Genomic DNA, 18,260 nt, shown 5'->3' on the forward strand with positions numbered 1-18,260 from the left:
TTAATTTGCACACCAGCTTGCCTCTGCGCCAGGAGCCCCCAGCCCCGCCGAGGGGTGGCTCTCTGGCAGAGCTGCCTTCGTGGGTCCCCGCCTCCCCCGCGCGGTCTCCCACGCTGCCTCCCCGGCTGGGGCCCCCAGCGCCGGCCGGATCCCCGCGGCCCCGTCCGCCCCCAGCGAGTCGCGCGGGCGGCGCCCTCCGCCGTCCCTCCGCCCTCTGCCGCTGTGCCCACCCCCTCGCCGGAGAGTGCTGGTAACTCCTTCCCCAGAGTCTGATTACCTGCTCCGCCAGGCCGTGGACACGTGCGGAGAGCCGACTGACACTCGCAGCCTCCTCAGGAGGCCCGACGCGACTGGGCCCCTCAGGTGAGGAGCCGTGCGCTCGGGTGGGTGGGCTGCGGGGTGGGGGGTCCCGGGGGAGATCTGAGAGATTGGCCCGGGTCCGAGGCATAACTGTGGGTGGGGGTAAGTGGAGCGTGGCGGGGTGGGGTGGGGTGGGGGGGGACCCGTGTTTCCCTGGAATCGGCTTTGGTTAACCCCTTACAAACTGAGACGGGGTTGGTTACGGGGGCCAGTTTTGGGGAGCTAGAGGAATCTCCTGATGAGAGGGGAGATCCCATGCTAGGGACACCCACGACACCGAGATCCTGCTTCCACGTATCCATGCGCACACACACCCACGCAGAACACTCCCCATCCAGTTTCTCCAACGGAACTGGAACTCGACTCGGACACTCACATAATAATTCACATTTAGGGTTTCAAATGCACTGCCTCTGGGGACTCCATGCTGGAAAATGTGCTTCCATCCCCCTATTTCCCCCACCAAAGCTCCCCCTCCAGCTCGCTGAGGTGTGGGTGTGGGCTCCACCTTCCCCTCCACGAGATAAATGTTAACGCAGGCTTCCTGCGGGCGTGTTATGCACAGAAGAGTGCACGCAACCGGCCAGTGCCCAGGCTTGGAGACCCGCGAAGACGCACGTTTGCTTTAGTTTCCAAGTTTACTTTTATACTTTTAAATACTGGAGTTAAACACACGCCCCGCGGTGAGCAACCCTGGTACCGCAGCGCGCCCGACCGTGTGCACATGGGCGCATCTGCGTGTGCGCACACGCGGGAGTCGCGGTCCCCGGTGTGGCCTCTTGTCGCTGTGCTGGTGGCGACCCTTGCGGTGCTTGGCAGGCTTCGGGAGAGGCGCATGAAGGATTTCATTGAGTGTGAAGACAGAGAGCAGAGACAGAAAGCAGAAGGAGGCGGCTGCAGCCTTTGTAGTCGCGGAGGAATGCGGAAATGTTGAAGCACTATGTCAAACTTTTTTGAAATGGGGTCAAGTCACATTCAGCCAGCGTGGGAAAGCAACAACAACAACAAAAAAAAAGTGGAGGAGGGGGGGGGAAAGGCATTGCTGCTCCCGTTTCTATCCGCCGAGGCCGACCTTCTGGGGGGCGAGTAGGGGGAGAGCCGGGGCCGTGCGGGGCCCTGCGGGGGCAGCAGGCACAGTTCCCTGTGGGGGTGGGACGTCCTTCGACGCTTCCTTCGCTGCGGAGCCCGGGGCTAGACTCTAGCGGGAGGGGGATGGGGGAACGGAGGAGAGGCGGGTTGGGCGGCCAGTGGCGGCTCCTCGGCTACCTGTGTGGCCCTCGACCTGGCTCAGACCCCCGGCAGTCCCTGGGGGCTCTTTGCTCGGATTTTAAGTTCTGAATGGAGTGAGTGCCAGAATCTCTGCTCTCGCCGCGGTCCACTCCACCCGCCCACTGTGGGGTCGTGCCGTTTGCTTAAATCCTGGCAAAAGGCAAGCGGGCCAGCAGTTGCGGGCCAGGTAATTCCGAGGTACCCCGGGAATTCTAGACATGCGGCCGGCGTGGCGAAAGTACTGACGAGGCCACGGTGGCCGTGGGGGAGGGAGGCCCCCTGGTCCCAGATAGCTGTTGAGTGGGGAGGAAAGGTTAGGGTACCCTTCTCTGGCGCTTTGTTGTTCACAGGGCTCCGGGGGCGTCTGGCTGCAGACTGGACCTGGCCTTTAGCCGGAGGTGGAATGGGGCAGCCGCCTCCGCTACCTACAGCCGGGAGGTCCTAGGAGTGGGAAGAGGTTCGCGAGTCCGAGCCCCAAAGACACAGACCTTCTCGCTTACCTGGAGGCGCAGGATTTAACCTCCCACCCCCCACCCTTTGAAAGGGAGGTTGAGTTTTGCTCAGGTCGAAATCAGCTTAAAACTTCAGGACCGGGCGCGATTATGCTACCGTCTTCCTGAAGTTATCTTTTAAGGAGACGACAAGCGAAAGTGTGGCGATCCTGTGGGTGACGCCACCCTCGGGATCCTGTGGGTGAGGGGGTCTCCCCTCCCCCAGGGCCTCTCGCTCACCCACCACCGAGTAGCCCCAACCCTCCCAGACCAGATGGCTGGTCTTCCCAAGGTTTCCACCAGGGAGGTCCTCCTCCCAGTCGCAGAGAGAATTTCGTTTCCAACCGGGACTCCTTTACCCCAAAAAGACCATTTGTGTGTGCAAGTCGTTTTTAAATGTCTCCTCGTAGAAAAACTGAAAGTTGAAAGAAAGGAAGCAATTTCTGAGCAGATGTCTGACCACCCCTTCTCGCACACTCCCAGCATCGGGTTACAGGGTCCTGGGAACCCCCACCCGCATTCTGCGGCCCCACACGGATGGACCCACAGTCCTTCCGCTCCAGCTGCGCGCGACCCCTGAAGGTCCTCTGGCACCCCTGGACCCTCTCTCCCTGCACGTTCAGGCCTCAGGAGGTGGGGAGCGTAGCGGCGCAACACAATGATATAGGGATAAATATTAAGCCGTGACATTGACGTGCCCGGCGCCTCCCCTCCCCCGCGCTCCCGGCACACTCTGGGCTGCTCGGCACGCCCCCTCCCGTTCCACTGCGTCCCGCGCCGCGCGCTCATCCCCGAGGGGCCCCTGCAACCTCTCCGCGCGAAGACGGCTTCAGCCCTGCAGGGAAAGAAAAGTAACTTCGCTTTTCTCGGAGGAACCAGGAAGAATTAAGCGGCTTGGGAGAGGGCAGGAGCGCGCGAAGGGTAGCGATGGAGGCTTCGTGAAGGAGGAGGAGGGGAGTCTGGAGGAACCCCGAGGAAGGCTTCTGGGCTGTCTGATTGCACTTTCTTCTTATCCTCCCGTCTCCTCCTTTAGGTGCAATGATTCTGGACTGAGACACGCTCGGACAGATGCTATGTAATCGTCTCTGTCTGTGCTGAGGACTTCGCTTCGGAGAGGAAAGAGGAGGGATCGGCTCGCTTCTACGGCGGCGGCGGTGGCGGCGACTCTGCAGGCGGAGTTTCGCAGCGGCGGCACCAGGGTTGCACCAGCCCCGCGGGGAGTTCGCTCCATCCAGCCTCCGCAGCCTCGAGAGTCCCAGAGCCCAAGCTCCTGAGCCGGCAGGGGGGCAAAAAAAGCAAGACCGAGCTCCCGGGAGCCCCGGAGGAGGCAAGCAGCGGCCGCCAGCTAGTTGAGCGCACCCCCCACCGGTCCCAGCGGCGCCGCGCCAGGCGGCGTCCAGGCGGCATGGAGAAGGACGGCCTGAGCCGCGCGGACCAGCAGTACGAATGCGTAGCGGAGATCGGGGAGGGCGCCTATGGGAAGGTGTTCAAGGCCCGAGACTTGAAGAACGGAGGCCGTTTCGTGGCGTTGAAGCGCGTGCGGGTGCAGACCGGCGAGGAGGGCATGCCGCTCTCCACCATCCGCGAGGTGGCGGTGCTGAGGCACCTGGAGACCTTCGAACACCCCAACGTGGTCAGGTGAGTCCGGGAGCTGCGCCCTAGCCGTCTGGGGCCGCGCGGGCGGAGAGGGCCGAGCCGGGAATCCTCAGGCCCAGGAAGGTTTGGGGCAGAGGGCGACTGGGGAGGTCTGGCATAACCTGTTGATCTTGCAGCGTGAGTTAAGTTTTGGTGACAGAGCCGCGAGCCAGAGCCGGTGACCTTGCCAGACGGGGAGCAGAAAGACAAGTCAGAAAACGTGACGTGCACAGGCTTCCCCACAGCAGTACAACTTAGAAGTGTTTTCTCCCAGCCCGCCCTGAAGGAGGGTCTGGGGTGTGTGTGTGGGAGGGGGGGGGGTGCGTTTTAGGGACAGAATAAGCCAACCCGAGACATGCCCCGCTAGCCCCCGCATGTTTTTCCTGGCCATGCAGTTGGGGAATTTTTAAAAGAGTGAGACTGGAGAATGAGGATGCGGTGTGATAATCAGTGAGAATTTTATGGGTGGAGCCTAGTGTCAATCAGGTTAAGAAGATGCAAAAACATCAGAATATTTTGCCAATCATACTCACAGTTTCTCTTTATTAAAATTTCATAACAAGAATGACTCCTGGTGGTCTAAGGAGTTTGAATGCTGATGCCCAAATTCAAACAGCGTCGTAAAAATTTCTTCCAAAACGGTTATCCCCGTATCTCTGGGCGGACTACTCTCTAGACTAATTCTCCAAAGGGTTAAATGTGAGTCCAAGATGTGGTATGGTTAGATCATAAATGTTCTGCCCATGCTCTTCCCAGATGGGTTGTGCTAGTGGGTGGGGAAACAGTAGTTCTTAGTCTCTCCTGTGTGGTAACCAGTATTAAATGAAAATGTGTGACTTAGGATGATAACGGTGTTTTCTTAGTGATCCTGGAATTTCCCCATTGTGTGGTTGACATTGTTTGGTTGTGTCATCCTTTTCCTTTTTAAACAGAAATGCATTGAAAAGGAATGCCTAGAAACTTCTACAAATTGAATTGTGATTTTACCTTTCTCGACTCGAGATCATGTGTAGCGAAAGATCTTTTTTCTCATCCATCTAGGGCTTCTGTCCAACAAATACATGCCTACTGTGTGCACTGAGGATGAAATTATGTAAATAAGCACAGCTAAATATTTTTGTAAAAAGTCAAACAGTTTAACATTAGTCATCAAAGTGGAGAGACCCAAGACTGACCTTTGAAATACCAAACTCTCTACAGACTCAGAGGGACTAAGTGTCTACAGAATCTTCCTGGGAGGTTATTACTTGTCTCCTCTCATCCCAGGCTGGTGATTTGTGTGGTGCTTTGTTCCCAATGCAGTTAGACTCAAGCTAGAAGGCATCAAAGAATCATAAATACATAAAGAAGGTAGTAAATGGTTATAAAGATAGGACCACATTATACCTCTGCTTTAGCTAGAAAGGAAAGGAAGGACAAAAGATACTGAGACTGCTAGAATGAGTGTTTTTGGAAGATGATATTATATATAAAAGCTATAGATGACTTCTTTAGTGTGTATTTTCTTTGTTAAAAACAGCAAAATACCTTTCGGAGGCTCTTTGTGATATTGGAGGGAAAAGGGGAGGGTACATTTAGCCCCCTGTAACTCAGTTGTCTTCCCAGAGAAATCAGCTAAGTGCATCCCAAAAGATGAATTCCACCGTTACAATTTTAAGACAAAAGTTCTTGTTTTATTTTGTCTGTCACCTGTGAGTGTCCAATTAAGAGTGTTTATCATGTGTATGAATAAATAATGTCCTTCCAACATAGAGGTACTACAGAGGCACCTCTGTATAAAACTATTGTTTACAAAGCTCACGCCATTCTTAAAACAGAGGAACACTTTTTGCCATTGTGCTGATAGATTTTGTGTGATCCATCTTTTTCTCTTGATTTATTCTCCTGAGATTGATGTGTTTCTAGATGTTTCTAACTGACCCATGAGTTGGATTCTGTACTGTGAATTTTGGAAGATATACTTGTGAACTGAAGACCAAGGCCTTGTTTTCTAAAATTATTTTTACATGTTAAGTGGTGATGATGGCACCTACCTCTTAAAATCATGAGAATAAATTGAGATGATGTATGTGAAAGCACTTTGTAAATTTAAAAGCATTTCAGATATCTAAGGATTGTTTGTATTTCAGCAGATTCATGGGTCTCTTGCCATAGAGCAACTTTGCAGGAAGGGATTCATTCACCGGACTTTTTTGTAGAACAAATCATATTCAAACTGAGACATTACAGGCTCTGGAACCAAGAAAGTACTTGAGGATAATTAAGCCTGTAGGATGTCAAAAAACACTGTCAATCGGGAGCCATGAAGTTCAGTGACACTTGAGGAAATTATTGATGATGTCACCCTCACGAGCTACAGATCTTCATTCCCTTTTTGTTTCCTTCCTGCTTCTTCTCTTCTGTACCATTGGTCCCCATGATTTGCTTGGCCAGACTAAGAATTCTGGATTTTGGAGGTTGCTAATATTTGCTCAGACAAGGTCAGGAAATAAGGACAGGTGACAGCAATTATTTTCTTTCCAAGGGAGAGTTGTCAAAGTTGGGTCCCCAAACCTGTGATTTATTATTGCCCCTAGGATTAGTTTTACAGTCTTAAGCCTGGTGCTTTAATGGTTTCTTAAAAGGACCGATGGTTTTATAAATGCCTTCAAGTCATAAGTAATTGATCATAATTACAGGCCCTCCCCACAGATAGTTAAGCCTCTAAGCCAACATGAGCATAATAAACATATTAGTTTTTTCAAAAGTTTAAGATTTAATTTTGATGGATTTGCCAGAAAAGCTGACTTGTTATTGCTGGCACTGGTACTGCCTGCATGCATGGGGATAATACTTGAAATTCTTCCTTACCTGCACTTGATGTATTCCAGGCCCTTGCTTGATCAGCCAGAATACTTTTTTTTTATATTTGGTAATCCCAATCCTGGAATCTTTGCCAGAATAAGACTTCACTGTGAACCTGTATTAGAGTTTCTGCACTGCACAGTTGGATCCCGTTTTAACAGCCTGAACTAAAAACAATAGAGGTAAAATAATAACATGCTTTTTCCGTAATCTGTTCATTCACGAAGTATTTACTGTGCCAGATTCTTCTAGAAGTTGAGGATATAGCAATGAACAAGTCTAGAAAAGTCTCTACACTTGTAGAACTTGCCTTGTAATGAGATGAGCAGTTCTTTCTTCTCTTTAAAAATTTACTCATCTTTATTTTAATTGCCTTGTTTTGTTATACTTGACCTAACCAGTTTTATAAAACAACTGATATTTCTGATAATTCGGGAATTTCACGATTGAATAGGCAACATAGCCAAAAGGCTAATCAGAATCAAGTGCTTTTTGAAGATTAAATTTCACCTTACGGTCATACGTATTGATCTATATGAGATACTGACAAATAGCTATGTAAGTGAACATTTGAGCTCCATTTATTCAAAAAGGATTTAGGAAGGCCATGTGTTTTAAAAACCGTGGGGCCAGGTACTGGGACAGATACCTGAGTAAATCACACCAGGCTACTCTCCTGAAGCAGTTCTCCCCATGTTTGAAGGAATAGGATGATCACCATAACCCTGATACGTGATAAGATCATGTACTGACAGATAGATAGATAGATAGATAGATCATGTGCTCTAAGAAAGATACAAGCAAGTGCTACCTGTATTGTCTCCAGAGATTAAATTGATTAGTGTAACAGTAAAAGCAATTCAAATTCAAGTATTGGTTCCGGAAACTAAACGTCATTACGTATCAGTGAATAAACTTGTGATGTTTAAGTATCATTATTAGAATATTTAGTCACTGCTTTAAAAACAAAACAAAAAACCCAAAGAAGAGGCTGTAAAGCTTAATGATTATTCAAGGAGAGTTTTCTAATTTTCTCTTTTTTAAAGATCTCAGTAATATATAGCATAAAAGATGAGTAAAAATATGATTTTTTCTGGAAAACCTAATTGTTAACAGAGAAAAAGAAATATGACATATTTGACTCTCTAAAGCCAGGTCTTCAAGTGGATTAGTTCATGGGAATCCTGAATAAAATTGCCATTTGTATGGTTGAATAATAATCTACTAGGGCTTCTTTTCAATAAAAGCAGGAAAAGCAGGAGTTTAATTCTCCTTTTAAATTTTAGTATGTTAAAAGTATGTTTGTTCTTTCTGTCTCTAAGAGTTCCTTGAAAAGTTTCTAATTTATCAAGGTTGTTTAGTAAATAAACATTTTCTCAATGGTGTTCTGCTCATTTTTTGTTCCTACAGAAGAACTTGATAATGCTAAAATTGCGATGTTGCAGTTATATCTCTTTTATACACTATTATCAACATGGAATTATTAGAATTTCTCTATGAAATCAAGGAAAAAGTGGTCTGTAAGAGGAAAACTTGTACAAACTTAAGTATCTTTGGGAATAATTTCCTATGTTCAAGACATGGGTAAATGAATATCTATGCAAATAGGTTCCTATTAAAAATAAATTATTTCTTATTTAAAAAAACAAATGCCTCACTACTAATGATTTCTTAGGAAAGTTATTTAAGAAGGAAACACCCCATTCATTACAGCCTATCATTGTAAAACCATGGATATTAGGATTGGAAGCCACTTTGTAGGTTGAGCAACTTGTCTATCATGCCATTTTAAACTTATTGACTTGTTCTTAAAACTAGCAATTTTTGTTTGTTTGATGGAAGCAGTTAAATCAGGTGAATACATTTCTAGTTTGGAAAAAATGAACTATATGTAGACAAAAGTGAGTTTTCCAGGAATAAATGATATAACAATAAATGAATACCAAGTCATAAAATTCCTGAATCCTGCAGTATGCCATACTGAAGAATATCTTTACAAAAGTATTATTACAACAAATTCTTCTTTTAAGGAATTTGGGCTATAATTATGATAATTTAATTTAATTATAAATTAAAATAGCTATAGTTAAATAATACAGGTAAATAATATAAAGTAATTCATTAATAATATTGAGTTCCTTTTAGCCAAAGAAGAATAGGAAAAATTTAAATGCTTAATATTTGTCTGATAAATAAAATATTACATAATTTGACTCTGGCACATTATGTAGCATTCTGGTTAATGAAATAAACATCACAATATTTAAAAATGAGTTGGCATAACAACCATCAGACACATAAGCAAATATGTGTTTTCCATGCCTCCTAGGGAACTAATCACACTATTGCTATTTCTCATGAGGTTCAGATGAGTTGCTCTGTCTTCATAGGAAGTAAATTGTGAGCTTCTTGATGTAACAGAACATAGCAGAGATGATATCTGGGTGTCCGTGAATTGCTAAGAGAAGGCAGTGTGTATGAAGTTGAGCTTTGTTCAGGGTCCAGGAGGCAGCACTGAAAACGGGTACCGGTGGTTGATAACAAGCATTCTTCCATGAAGGTCACCATTTGAGTAATGATCCAGAGATGCTAGGTTTGGTGGAGCAGGGAGGCCAGCAATCAGAGAGAATATTTTTCCAAGAACTGCTAGGTAATTGTCTTGAATATCACCAGTTTGCTGCCATACGTGATTTTCATTTTACCAGCTGCACATGTAGCTGCTCTTGCTTGAGAGGTGAACTGGAGGGACTGTAAGGCATGTGGCAGGAATCTGTCCAAGTGTACATTTGTAGTATGGAAATCCATTTGAGTCAGGATTATTATGAAGCATTTTTGACCATCTCCTTTGCCTGTAGCAGTTTGATGAAATTTGGACATCTACTGGCTTTGTAATTTAAGTAGCCATTTAAATTATTCCTATTCTCTGTCCTTCCTAAAGGATTCAGTTGAGTAGAATTAGAATCACAGCATGATGATTGTTTAATTGGAAGAAATCTTGGATTTAACCTAGTCCAACCCCCTTTGGTCTGTTTTATAATCATAAAATTTGAGTTGTTTTATGAATGCAAAAAACTTATCTCATTGTTAACAATTTTATTTTGTGATTATATGCGTTGTAGATACAAACTGATTGAGGATGGCTGAGATTCAGACAAAGGTTTATCTTAAACATTAGCAGGACAGGATGACTAATGGTCATTGCACACCAGAAAAAAATCCCTTAAGATGTAAAAGTATTTTTGATTTAATGACTTTATGTTTGCTGACTTGAAGATCAAAATTGTGTATTTTATATCCATAAATAACATGGTGTCCATACCATTGGTTAACCAGTATATGTTTCCTGATTCAATTAATTAAGTAGAATAAATTAAATTTTAAACCCCTCAGAGGAGCACTTTTTATCCTTTTAGAGTTGTGTATCGCATTAGCAAGTATCTTGGACTAACGTTGACATTGGCAAATCTGTGGGTATTAACTGTTAGGTATACACACATGAAGTCTATTTAGTAAGAGTCTTCAAATACTATTCATATTTCAACTTTTCCTGACTATCTGTTTTTTATCTTCAATATTATGCTAGCTTTGGCTTTGACAGAATTTTCTCATGTTCTTCTTCCTTGTTAACATGTAACCTACAGAAAAATGAACTACTCCATTTCTCCTCATGATTTCTTGCCGTCCACCTTTGTAACTTTAATTCGGACAGATCTCTGAATGTGTACTTGGTGCCTCTCCTGCACCACTTTTTCTACCCTTTGAAATTCTGCCTATTCTTCAGGGCCAACCTCTAATGTCACTTTTTTTTATTGTGTATTCCTTAATACCTCGATTTGGATAACATCTCTACTTCTTTTGAGCCCTGATAACTTTGGACCTTCTTTATGGCACTTAACACATATCTGCCGCCTTATATTATTTCTGTTATGTACGACGGAATATTAACTCCCATGACCACCCTCTTCTGACCCTCTACTCTTTCTTACCCTGTTCATAAGCTCTTTAAGGCAGAGAGTGTCTTGGTAGCATGTCCATTTACAGCCTATATCCAGTGAAAATAAGGTGAATACATAACAAATTAGTGAAATAATTGAAAAGGGGTCCATTTATAAAGGAGGACACTATGTAAATTATTTCTATCATGTGAAATAATGTTAATACTAAGGAGTGTCAAGAGGGAGAACGGATCTGTATATTGGATTATACTTACTGGGTTTCCTGGGAAATAATTTAAGAAATACTGAAAAAAGAAAGTTTCATTTTTGTTTTACTCCTATCTACATAGTTTATATTAAAGTGAGTTTAAAAATTTAAATAATTTAAATAATTCATTCTAATAGTTAACTGTGAAAACTTGGACTTAATTTATATACTGCAAAGAAGACATTAACATTAGGAAATGAGCATACTTTCAGCAAAAGCTGAAAATGATTTGAACATTTTAAATGTAAGAAAGTAAGTTATTGTAAATACATTTCGATCAATTGTTTGAATTCTTTTATTTTTTTCGTTAATTTTAATTTCTTTGGCTTTCAGTAGTGGAAAACCTGTTAGAGCAGAATTAGGTAAAAGCTTCTTAACAACTTCTAAAAGATGATGATTCTGAACTTCATTCAAGCCTTGTCTTCTACTCCTCTTCATAATCTGTGTGTAGAGAATTTGGAGTCCATCTTGACAAACTGGTAGGTTTAGTTAAGAAGTATTCTTCCAGTTTGAACTCTTTCCAGTTCCTTGAGACACACATGGTTGGGGTATGTGTGTGTGTGTGTGTGTGTGTGTGTGTGTGTGTCTTTGTGCGCGCAAGCGTGCGCATGCAGAACAGTGGAGTACAAGATTCTTGAAAGAAGGGACTGCTGTCTTGTTCTTTACAGAATCCAAAGTATTTAGCATGATATCTGGCGTCTTGTAACCCTGAATAAATATTTGTGAATGACAGAATATGTGTCATTTAGAAATTCAGAATTTAATTTTTTTTAGTTAGAAATGGGTAATCATGTGAAAATACACGTGATGTCTCTGGAATTCAGCAAGTATTTATGAATATCTGCTATATTTAACTTTTTTGAATGGGATAAGGCAGCAGTCACAAAAAGTGCATATTAAAGTGTTTACCCAAAAAATGGCATGAGGTCTGGAATTTGTTTCAAAATGGGGTAGAGATGCAATAAGACTGGACTATGAGTTGATCACTGTTGAAACTGGAGTTTTATTGTACTAGTCTCTTTGCATTTATATATGTTTGAAATTTTCCATAATAATAAGCTTTTAAAATGTTCCTGCTTGTGGACTTGGAGTCAGAAAACTGATTCTTATCCTGATTCCTCTAATTACTATTTAATGGTTGAGTGACCTAGGGTGAATTCTCCATGTCTCTTGGCTGCCATATCCCCATGATAAAATAGGAATTACTACTGCTCTTTAGACCTTAGTGGTTTACTCTGATCAAATGAAATCATCTAATCAAAGAACCAATATTAAACAAATATAAGGTATTATTAACAAAATGAATCCTGCTCTCAAGTAGTTTATAATTTCCTGGAAGAAACTGACATGTACACAGATATCTGTGTTATTGATTGGTAGAACTTTCATTCCACCTCACATTGTGAAAGTATGAATGGAGCTAGGTATTTCTGAAAAGATGCGTATTGAGTTTATAATAATTAAGGTAAAACATAATCTTTCATTTGGGTATTAGAAATTGGTGTCAGGTTTACCCAATACTCTATCCTGCTTATTAATGGATTTATTGTGGGAGGGTCTGTGGACCAAATGTTTCTGAGAATAGTTGTCAAAACTGATGGGAGCTTGATGATTTCTTTTGTATTTCACTATTCAAATTAACCCAAAGAGGAGTTGGATTCTTTGCTTGTTTTTTTCTCTTTCTTTTTTCTAAATTTCAAAATCTGAAACAGAATTATTCATTTTTATGTCACAGATTGGAATTTCTGCTTGTTTATTTTCTGAGGCATGACTGTCCTATGACATTTACAATTTTGTTCTCTGTCTTCTATGTTTAAATCATTAAGAGTTCTGTTCACAGCAATGAAGCAGTTCTCTTTTAGGGGCACTAATCTTTAGTGAATTTTCTTTTTTTTTTTTCCTTTGCTTCTTTTTATTGCAAAGTAATCTCATAATTTATGTGGTAGATATTCCTAATGATTACAACAAACAGTTTTTTTTGAGACGGAGTTTCGCTCTTGTTACCCAGGCTGGAGTGCAATGGCGCAATCTCGGCTCACCGCAACCTCCGCCTCCTGGGTTCAGGCAATTCTCCTGCCTCAGCCTCCCGAGTAGCTGGGATTACAGGCACACGCCACCGTGCCCAGCTAATTTTTTGTATTTTTAGTAGAGGCGGGGTTTCACCATGTTGTCTCGATCTCTTGACCTCGTGATCCACCCACCTCGGCCTCCCAAAGTGCTGGGATTACAGGCTTGAGCCACCGCGCCCGGCCAACAAACATTTATTTTTTAAAAAATGCTTTTATTTTTAGAAGGTACAAAGTATAAAGTTAGGAACATTAATACTTATACCTTTCCAGCAGCAGAACAAGAAAAACAAAAGAAGGCCAGGCACAGTGGCTCATGCCTGTAATCCTAACACTTTGGGAGGCTGGCCGGGAAGATCTGTTGAGCCTAGAAGTTAGAGACTGGCCTGGGCAACACAGGGAGACCCTGTCTCTACAAAGAATAAATACTTTTTTTCTGAAAAAAGATATCTTTGCATTTCAAGGGTAGACTTTTAAACTTCATTTTAAAAGTTTAGTTTACTCTGAACAGTACATTTAAAACTTTTTAGAAGAACCCAAGAGTCTGTCTGAGTGGTTTTTGAAGTTGGGAGTTTTAGATGATATAGTATACATTTCACCCATGTAGAATCACTTGAAGAAATTATTAAATAACCTTGGGTAAAAATGGGATATCTTCTTATGAACTATGAGAAACCAAGAGACAGATTTGGAAATTGGTCTGGAATGAACTCCCAGTACTGATCAGAATGAGATACATTTACATTATATTAAGTTCCCTGGAACTGGGGAAACATAGCTTCTTTGAAATAACATTTTTTTTTACATATTAAGAAACAAAAGAGGATTTCTGCAAATTATTTAACTTCTAACTAATTAGACTAGAAGTGATGCCACTTGGGTTCTCACCTAAAGTTTTGTGAAGGGAGGAAGTCTATTTCACAGACATTACTCCTCAAGTGTTGATTGACTCAAAGTGATGGAACTGATTTCGAGAAGAACTGTATGAATGTGACTGAACAAGTGGTACCAGTCTAATCCTAGAGAAACTAGACCTTTGAGATGGGTCAAGAGAAGCATCTTTGTTTAGGAAAGACAGTATAGGATTTTTTCACTTTTGTTGATAAAATTAAGAGGTAAATCTATCATTAGCAAATAGAAAATGGTCTAGAGATGTATTTCAGCATCTGAAAGGGCAACATGCTCATTAAAAGAAGGGAAGATGATAGCAGAAGATGAGCTAAGTTGAGGTAGCACTAAGAGAGAAAATAGAAAAGACAGTGAGAGAACTTGGGATAGCAAGTAGATCTGAAGTGTCTTGATAAACTGCAAAATCTGAAACCCGGTGATCTGAAAATAGATGAATATTCTGGCGTATTTAGAAAACACTCAAACCAGTGCTTATGGAATGAGTAAACTCTGAGTATCATTCCTACAATTCCACAAAAATGGCATCACTGTCTGCTTTTTCTTGGGCACCTTATTTTAACCATTTTTGCATTGCCCAGTGTGCCTAGCACTCAAATATCTGTGGAATATTTGTATGAATTAATGTTGAATGACAGCTTCCCATTAGAATATTAGCTCCCTGAGGGCAAGAATTTTTGTTTTGCTCACTGCATTATCCCCAGCATCCAGAATAGTGCCTGGTAAATATCAGTTGAGTAAATGACTAAGTGAATAAATAGCTAAGCCATGACTAAAGATTACTCTATTCACAGTAACTTTATTGACAGTAAAATGTAAATTAACACTATAATTTATTAGATATTTTATTTTTCTATTCACTCAGTATTGCATTTAAAACTCTTCAGGATTATGCAGTCTCTAATAATTATGGTAGTAAATTGGATCCTGACTTAAGAATTAGGAGTTATTTAATAATGTAATGATTAGCAAGTAGATTGGACACTGAGATAGATCCCTTCTAAGCTAATCCTTTCACTACTGTTTTTATTAAATTATGAACATAATTGTAAGCCAACAATATTAAGTGATATTTTAATGATACTTTAAATCATCATATCAATTTTTGCCAATCAATTTAGATGTTTTGATGGAAATTTGTGAACATGGTTTAAGATTCTCTGGGCTATGACTGTTCATTTTTGTATTACTCCAAAAGTCTAAAGAGCCTTTTACAAATGGCTATAGCCATCCTTATAAATACAGATGCCCAGGTCATACGTATGTCATATTAAAATATTGGCATACATTCCCCTAAAGAGGCTTGTATAAATGGCTATAGCTACCTTTACAAGCAGTGGGGCCCAAGTGGCCAGTCCCATGATGAACCTTGTCCCATTATTCCTGTTTGGGACTACCATTCCAAGCACCTTCCTCCTCTGCTTAGAATAGTTGATTGTGATCATCTAATGGTTTGTGACATCACTGATAATACTAATATATTACATAGCAATAAACTAATTATATATATATATAAAAAATGAAATTTACATGTTACATATAGTAATAAAAGAATTAGAAAAAGAAAGAGAAGGAAGGAAGAGAGGGAGAAAGTAATAGGCTAGAAAAGAAAAAAAATTTGTGATGTTCCCAGTCAATTGTCAGATATGTTGCAAGGAAGTTGTTAATAAAGTAGAGTACCAAAAAACCTGCAGGGGAGGAGAGTTATTTGCAGTTTTTTGTTTAAAGTAATTACATTTTCCATTAAAGCAATTTTTCTGGTTAATATTGCTATGTAGTAAATTACTCCAACATGTAGGGCCCTAAAACAACCATTATCTTATGTTCATGGATTTAGCAGATGGGGAATTTAGACAGCACAGTAAGAATGGTGTATCTCTGTTCCAAGATGTCTGGGACATCAGCTGGAAATTACTCAACAGCTGGGAGTTTGATTAATCTAGTTGTCTTCACTTTCAAGTCTGGTGGTTCATGCAAGTTGGTTGGCATAGGCTGGGATCTGAGCTCTGGTTTTTGAGCAGAGCACCTACACTGACCTACACCATGTGGCCTGGGCTTCCTTTCAGCATCAAAGCTTCAGAATAGTTGAACTTACTCTAAAAGTTGGTGTTCCTGAAAACAAGCAGTGTTAATCGTGCTACATTTTGTTGGTGCTTGTTTATGGTCTCCATAAATGTAGATAATATGCTATTGCTCTAGTTCTTGATATTTAAACTTCAGATAGTATCTATTGACTTTCTACTCTGAAAAATGAGGATTTAGCTTGTTAATACTACTGTGTATTTTCTTCACTTCCTGTGAGATGGGGATATTTTTATTTCATATAATAATTTTAAATAATATCCCTAAACTTCAATTTTTTTTGTTCTTTCACTTTGGGCAGTATCTCTTGATTCTCCATTTAGTAAGAGGAGAATATTTTATCCCCCCAACCTTTCTTCCACCTATGTTCTCCCTTTAATGTCACAGTTTCTGTCAGCTACTTTGCTAAAATTGTTTATTTGCATTCTGTTCGCACTGCAACAGAGGCTTCCTTGCTTTTTCTAAAGGTTGACCCCTACAAGTCCAACATTGGTAAACAGTGCTTATATTTTTCTAACTATATAGAGAGAGTTCAGTGCTAGGCCAAATACTCAGCCTTTATGTTTCCTTCTCTCCAGGTCCAACATTATAACCCTATGAAGATGATGGAGTCCTTCTTTCTTAAAAACAGACCATCTGGATTCTCTTTTTTTACCCTGTATCACTTGTTTAAAATATGCCCTATTTTAAGTGTACTTATTCAGGCCATGACTTTCTTGTATCATTTTGTTTTTCCTGGAGTTTCTAATTGCCTTTTTATTTTTTCTTGCCATGTTTGCCTTTATCACAAACTGTATTCTCCAGAAATAGTATACGTCTACATATGATGGATTTCCCCCCTGCCATTTAATTTGCTGGGCATTCTGTGGAATCTTTCTAAGTGCAGAGTTGCTTTGTTTTATTTTTTAAATAGCTTTTTCCTCATCATTTGCTCTATCCTCTTTCTGAGGTTCTTCTGTTAGTCAGATATTTGATCTTGCAGTTGGGATTTCTGTGTATCTTCTTTTAATCTGTTTTCTAATGAATCTCTTTTCTCTGTTTTTGCTTTGTGTTCTAAAGAAACTTCTATATTATTTTCCAAATGTCTACTGAATTTACTCTTGGCAATTAATATTTTTAACTTCGAAACATCATTTTTAGTTCTCTGCTTGTTGCTTTTTAAACATCCTCCTCCAGTTTTCTGTACTATTTGTTTGAATTGCTGTGAATTTTTTTAAAGTCCTCCACATTATCTCTGTTCTGTCAATGTTTTGTTTTTTGTTTTTTGGTTTTTTCCTGCTGCTGGATTTTAAAAATGACTGGTGATCTTTGAATATCCTTTGGCTTTTCTTAAATCCAAAAAGCTAAAGGTATAATTTTTATACAGTAAAATACACCCATTTTAAGTGTGTGCTTTATGAGTTTTGACAAATGTATTCACCTACTCACCACCATCACAATCAATATCTAAAATACTCCCATAATCCCATAGGGCCCTTTGCAGTCAATCCCCTTCCTCTGCCAGGACCCCTGGGAACCTAATCTTCTTTCTGTCATTATAAGTTATATTTTTCCTTTCTAGAGTTTCATATACACAGTATCAAAGAGTATTATGTTCTGTTATATCTGGCTTTCATGGATAGTGTTTTTGAGATTCATTTATGTTGTTGAGTGTTTGAGTAGTTCATTTCCATCATAGGGATTTACCACAATTTGTTTATTCATTTACCTGCGATGATCATTTATGTTGTCTCCAGTATGGGGCTGTTATGAATAATGCTGTTGTGAATATTTGTGTACAGGTCTTTGTATTGATACAGCATGTGCTTCATTTGTATAGTAAATACCTATAGGTAGATTGCTGACCGGTATGGCAATTGTGTATTTAATTTTTTAAAAATTGTCAAACTTCTCCAAACTGGTTGTTCTATTTCCAGTGCCAGTGTATAAAGGTTTCATTTGATTTTCATCCTCCTGAATACCTGATATTGTCAATCTTTTTAATTTTAGTCATTCTATAGTGGGTGTGAACTAATAACACATTGTGGTTTTAATTTGCATTTACTTGATGACTAATGTTGTTGGATATCTTTTCATTTGGTTATTGACCATTCTGATACCTTATGTTGGGAAATTTCTATTCAAATTGATCATTTAAAAAAACTCAGTTATCTTATTGTATTGTGAGAGTTCTTTATCTATTCTGGAGTAGTCTTTTGTCAGCTACGTGTATTGCAAATATTTTCTTCAGGTCCGTGGCTTGCCTTTTCATTTTCTTAATGCTTTATGTGAAACAGATTATTTTAATTTAACCAAAGTCCAATTTATCATTTTTTTCTTTCATAGTTTATACTTTTTGTGTCCTATCTAAGAAATATTTGTTTACCTCCAGGGCATACAGGATTTTTCCTATCCTATGTTTTCT

At 41.0% G+C, this 18,260-nt stretch overlaps 1 protein-coding gene and 1 long non-coding RNA gene across 7 annotated transcripts in view; one reads left to right on the forward strand and one right to left on the reverse strand.

The window, feature by feature from the left end:
• Window positions 1-4,450, reverse strand: part of LOC144578366 (uncharacterized) — a 90,609-nt gene extending 86,159 nt beyond the window's left edge. For both annotated transcript variants that reach the window (XR_013523946.1, XR_013523945.1), the window contains exons 1-2: window positions 4,289-4,450; window positions 278-3,938 (exon numbers count right to left, since the gene is read on the reverse strand). This is a non-coding gene — a long non-coding RNA (uncharacterized LOC144578366). The remainder of the gene's footprint in view (window positions 1-277; window positions 3,939-4,288) is intronic.
• CDK6 (cyclin dependent kinase 6) overlaps window positions 272-18,260 on the forward strand; it is a 235,773-nt gene continuing 217,784 nt past the window's right edge. For 2 of the 5 annotated variants that reach the window (XR_013523944.1, XM_078342757.1), the window contains exon 1: window positions 2,914-3,758. Coding sequence is in view for 4 of the 5 variants with exons in the window: in XM_078342757.1 (XP_078198883.1) it covers window positions 3,526-3,758 (233 nt within the window). In the remaining variant the exon portion in view is untranslated. Of the gene's footprint in view, window positions 364-2,913; window positions 3,759-18,260 lie in introns of those variants that run through there. The other 3 variants (XM_009002454.5, XM_009002453.5, XM_035253864.3) reach the window with 3 other exon arrangements.

Source organism: Callithrix jacchus, chromosome 11, assembly GCF_049354715.1.
Source record: "Callithrix jacchus isolate 240 chromosome 11, calJac240_pri, whole genome shotgun sequence".
NCBI lineage: Eukaryota > Metazoa > Chordata > Mammalia > Primates > Cebidae > Callithrix > Callithrix jacchus.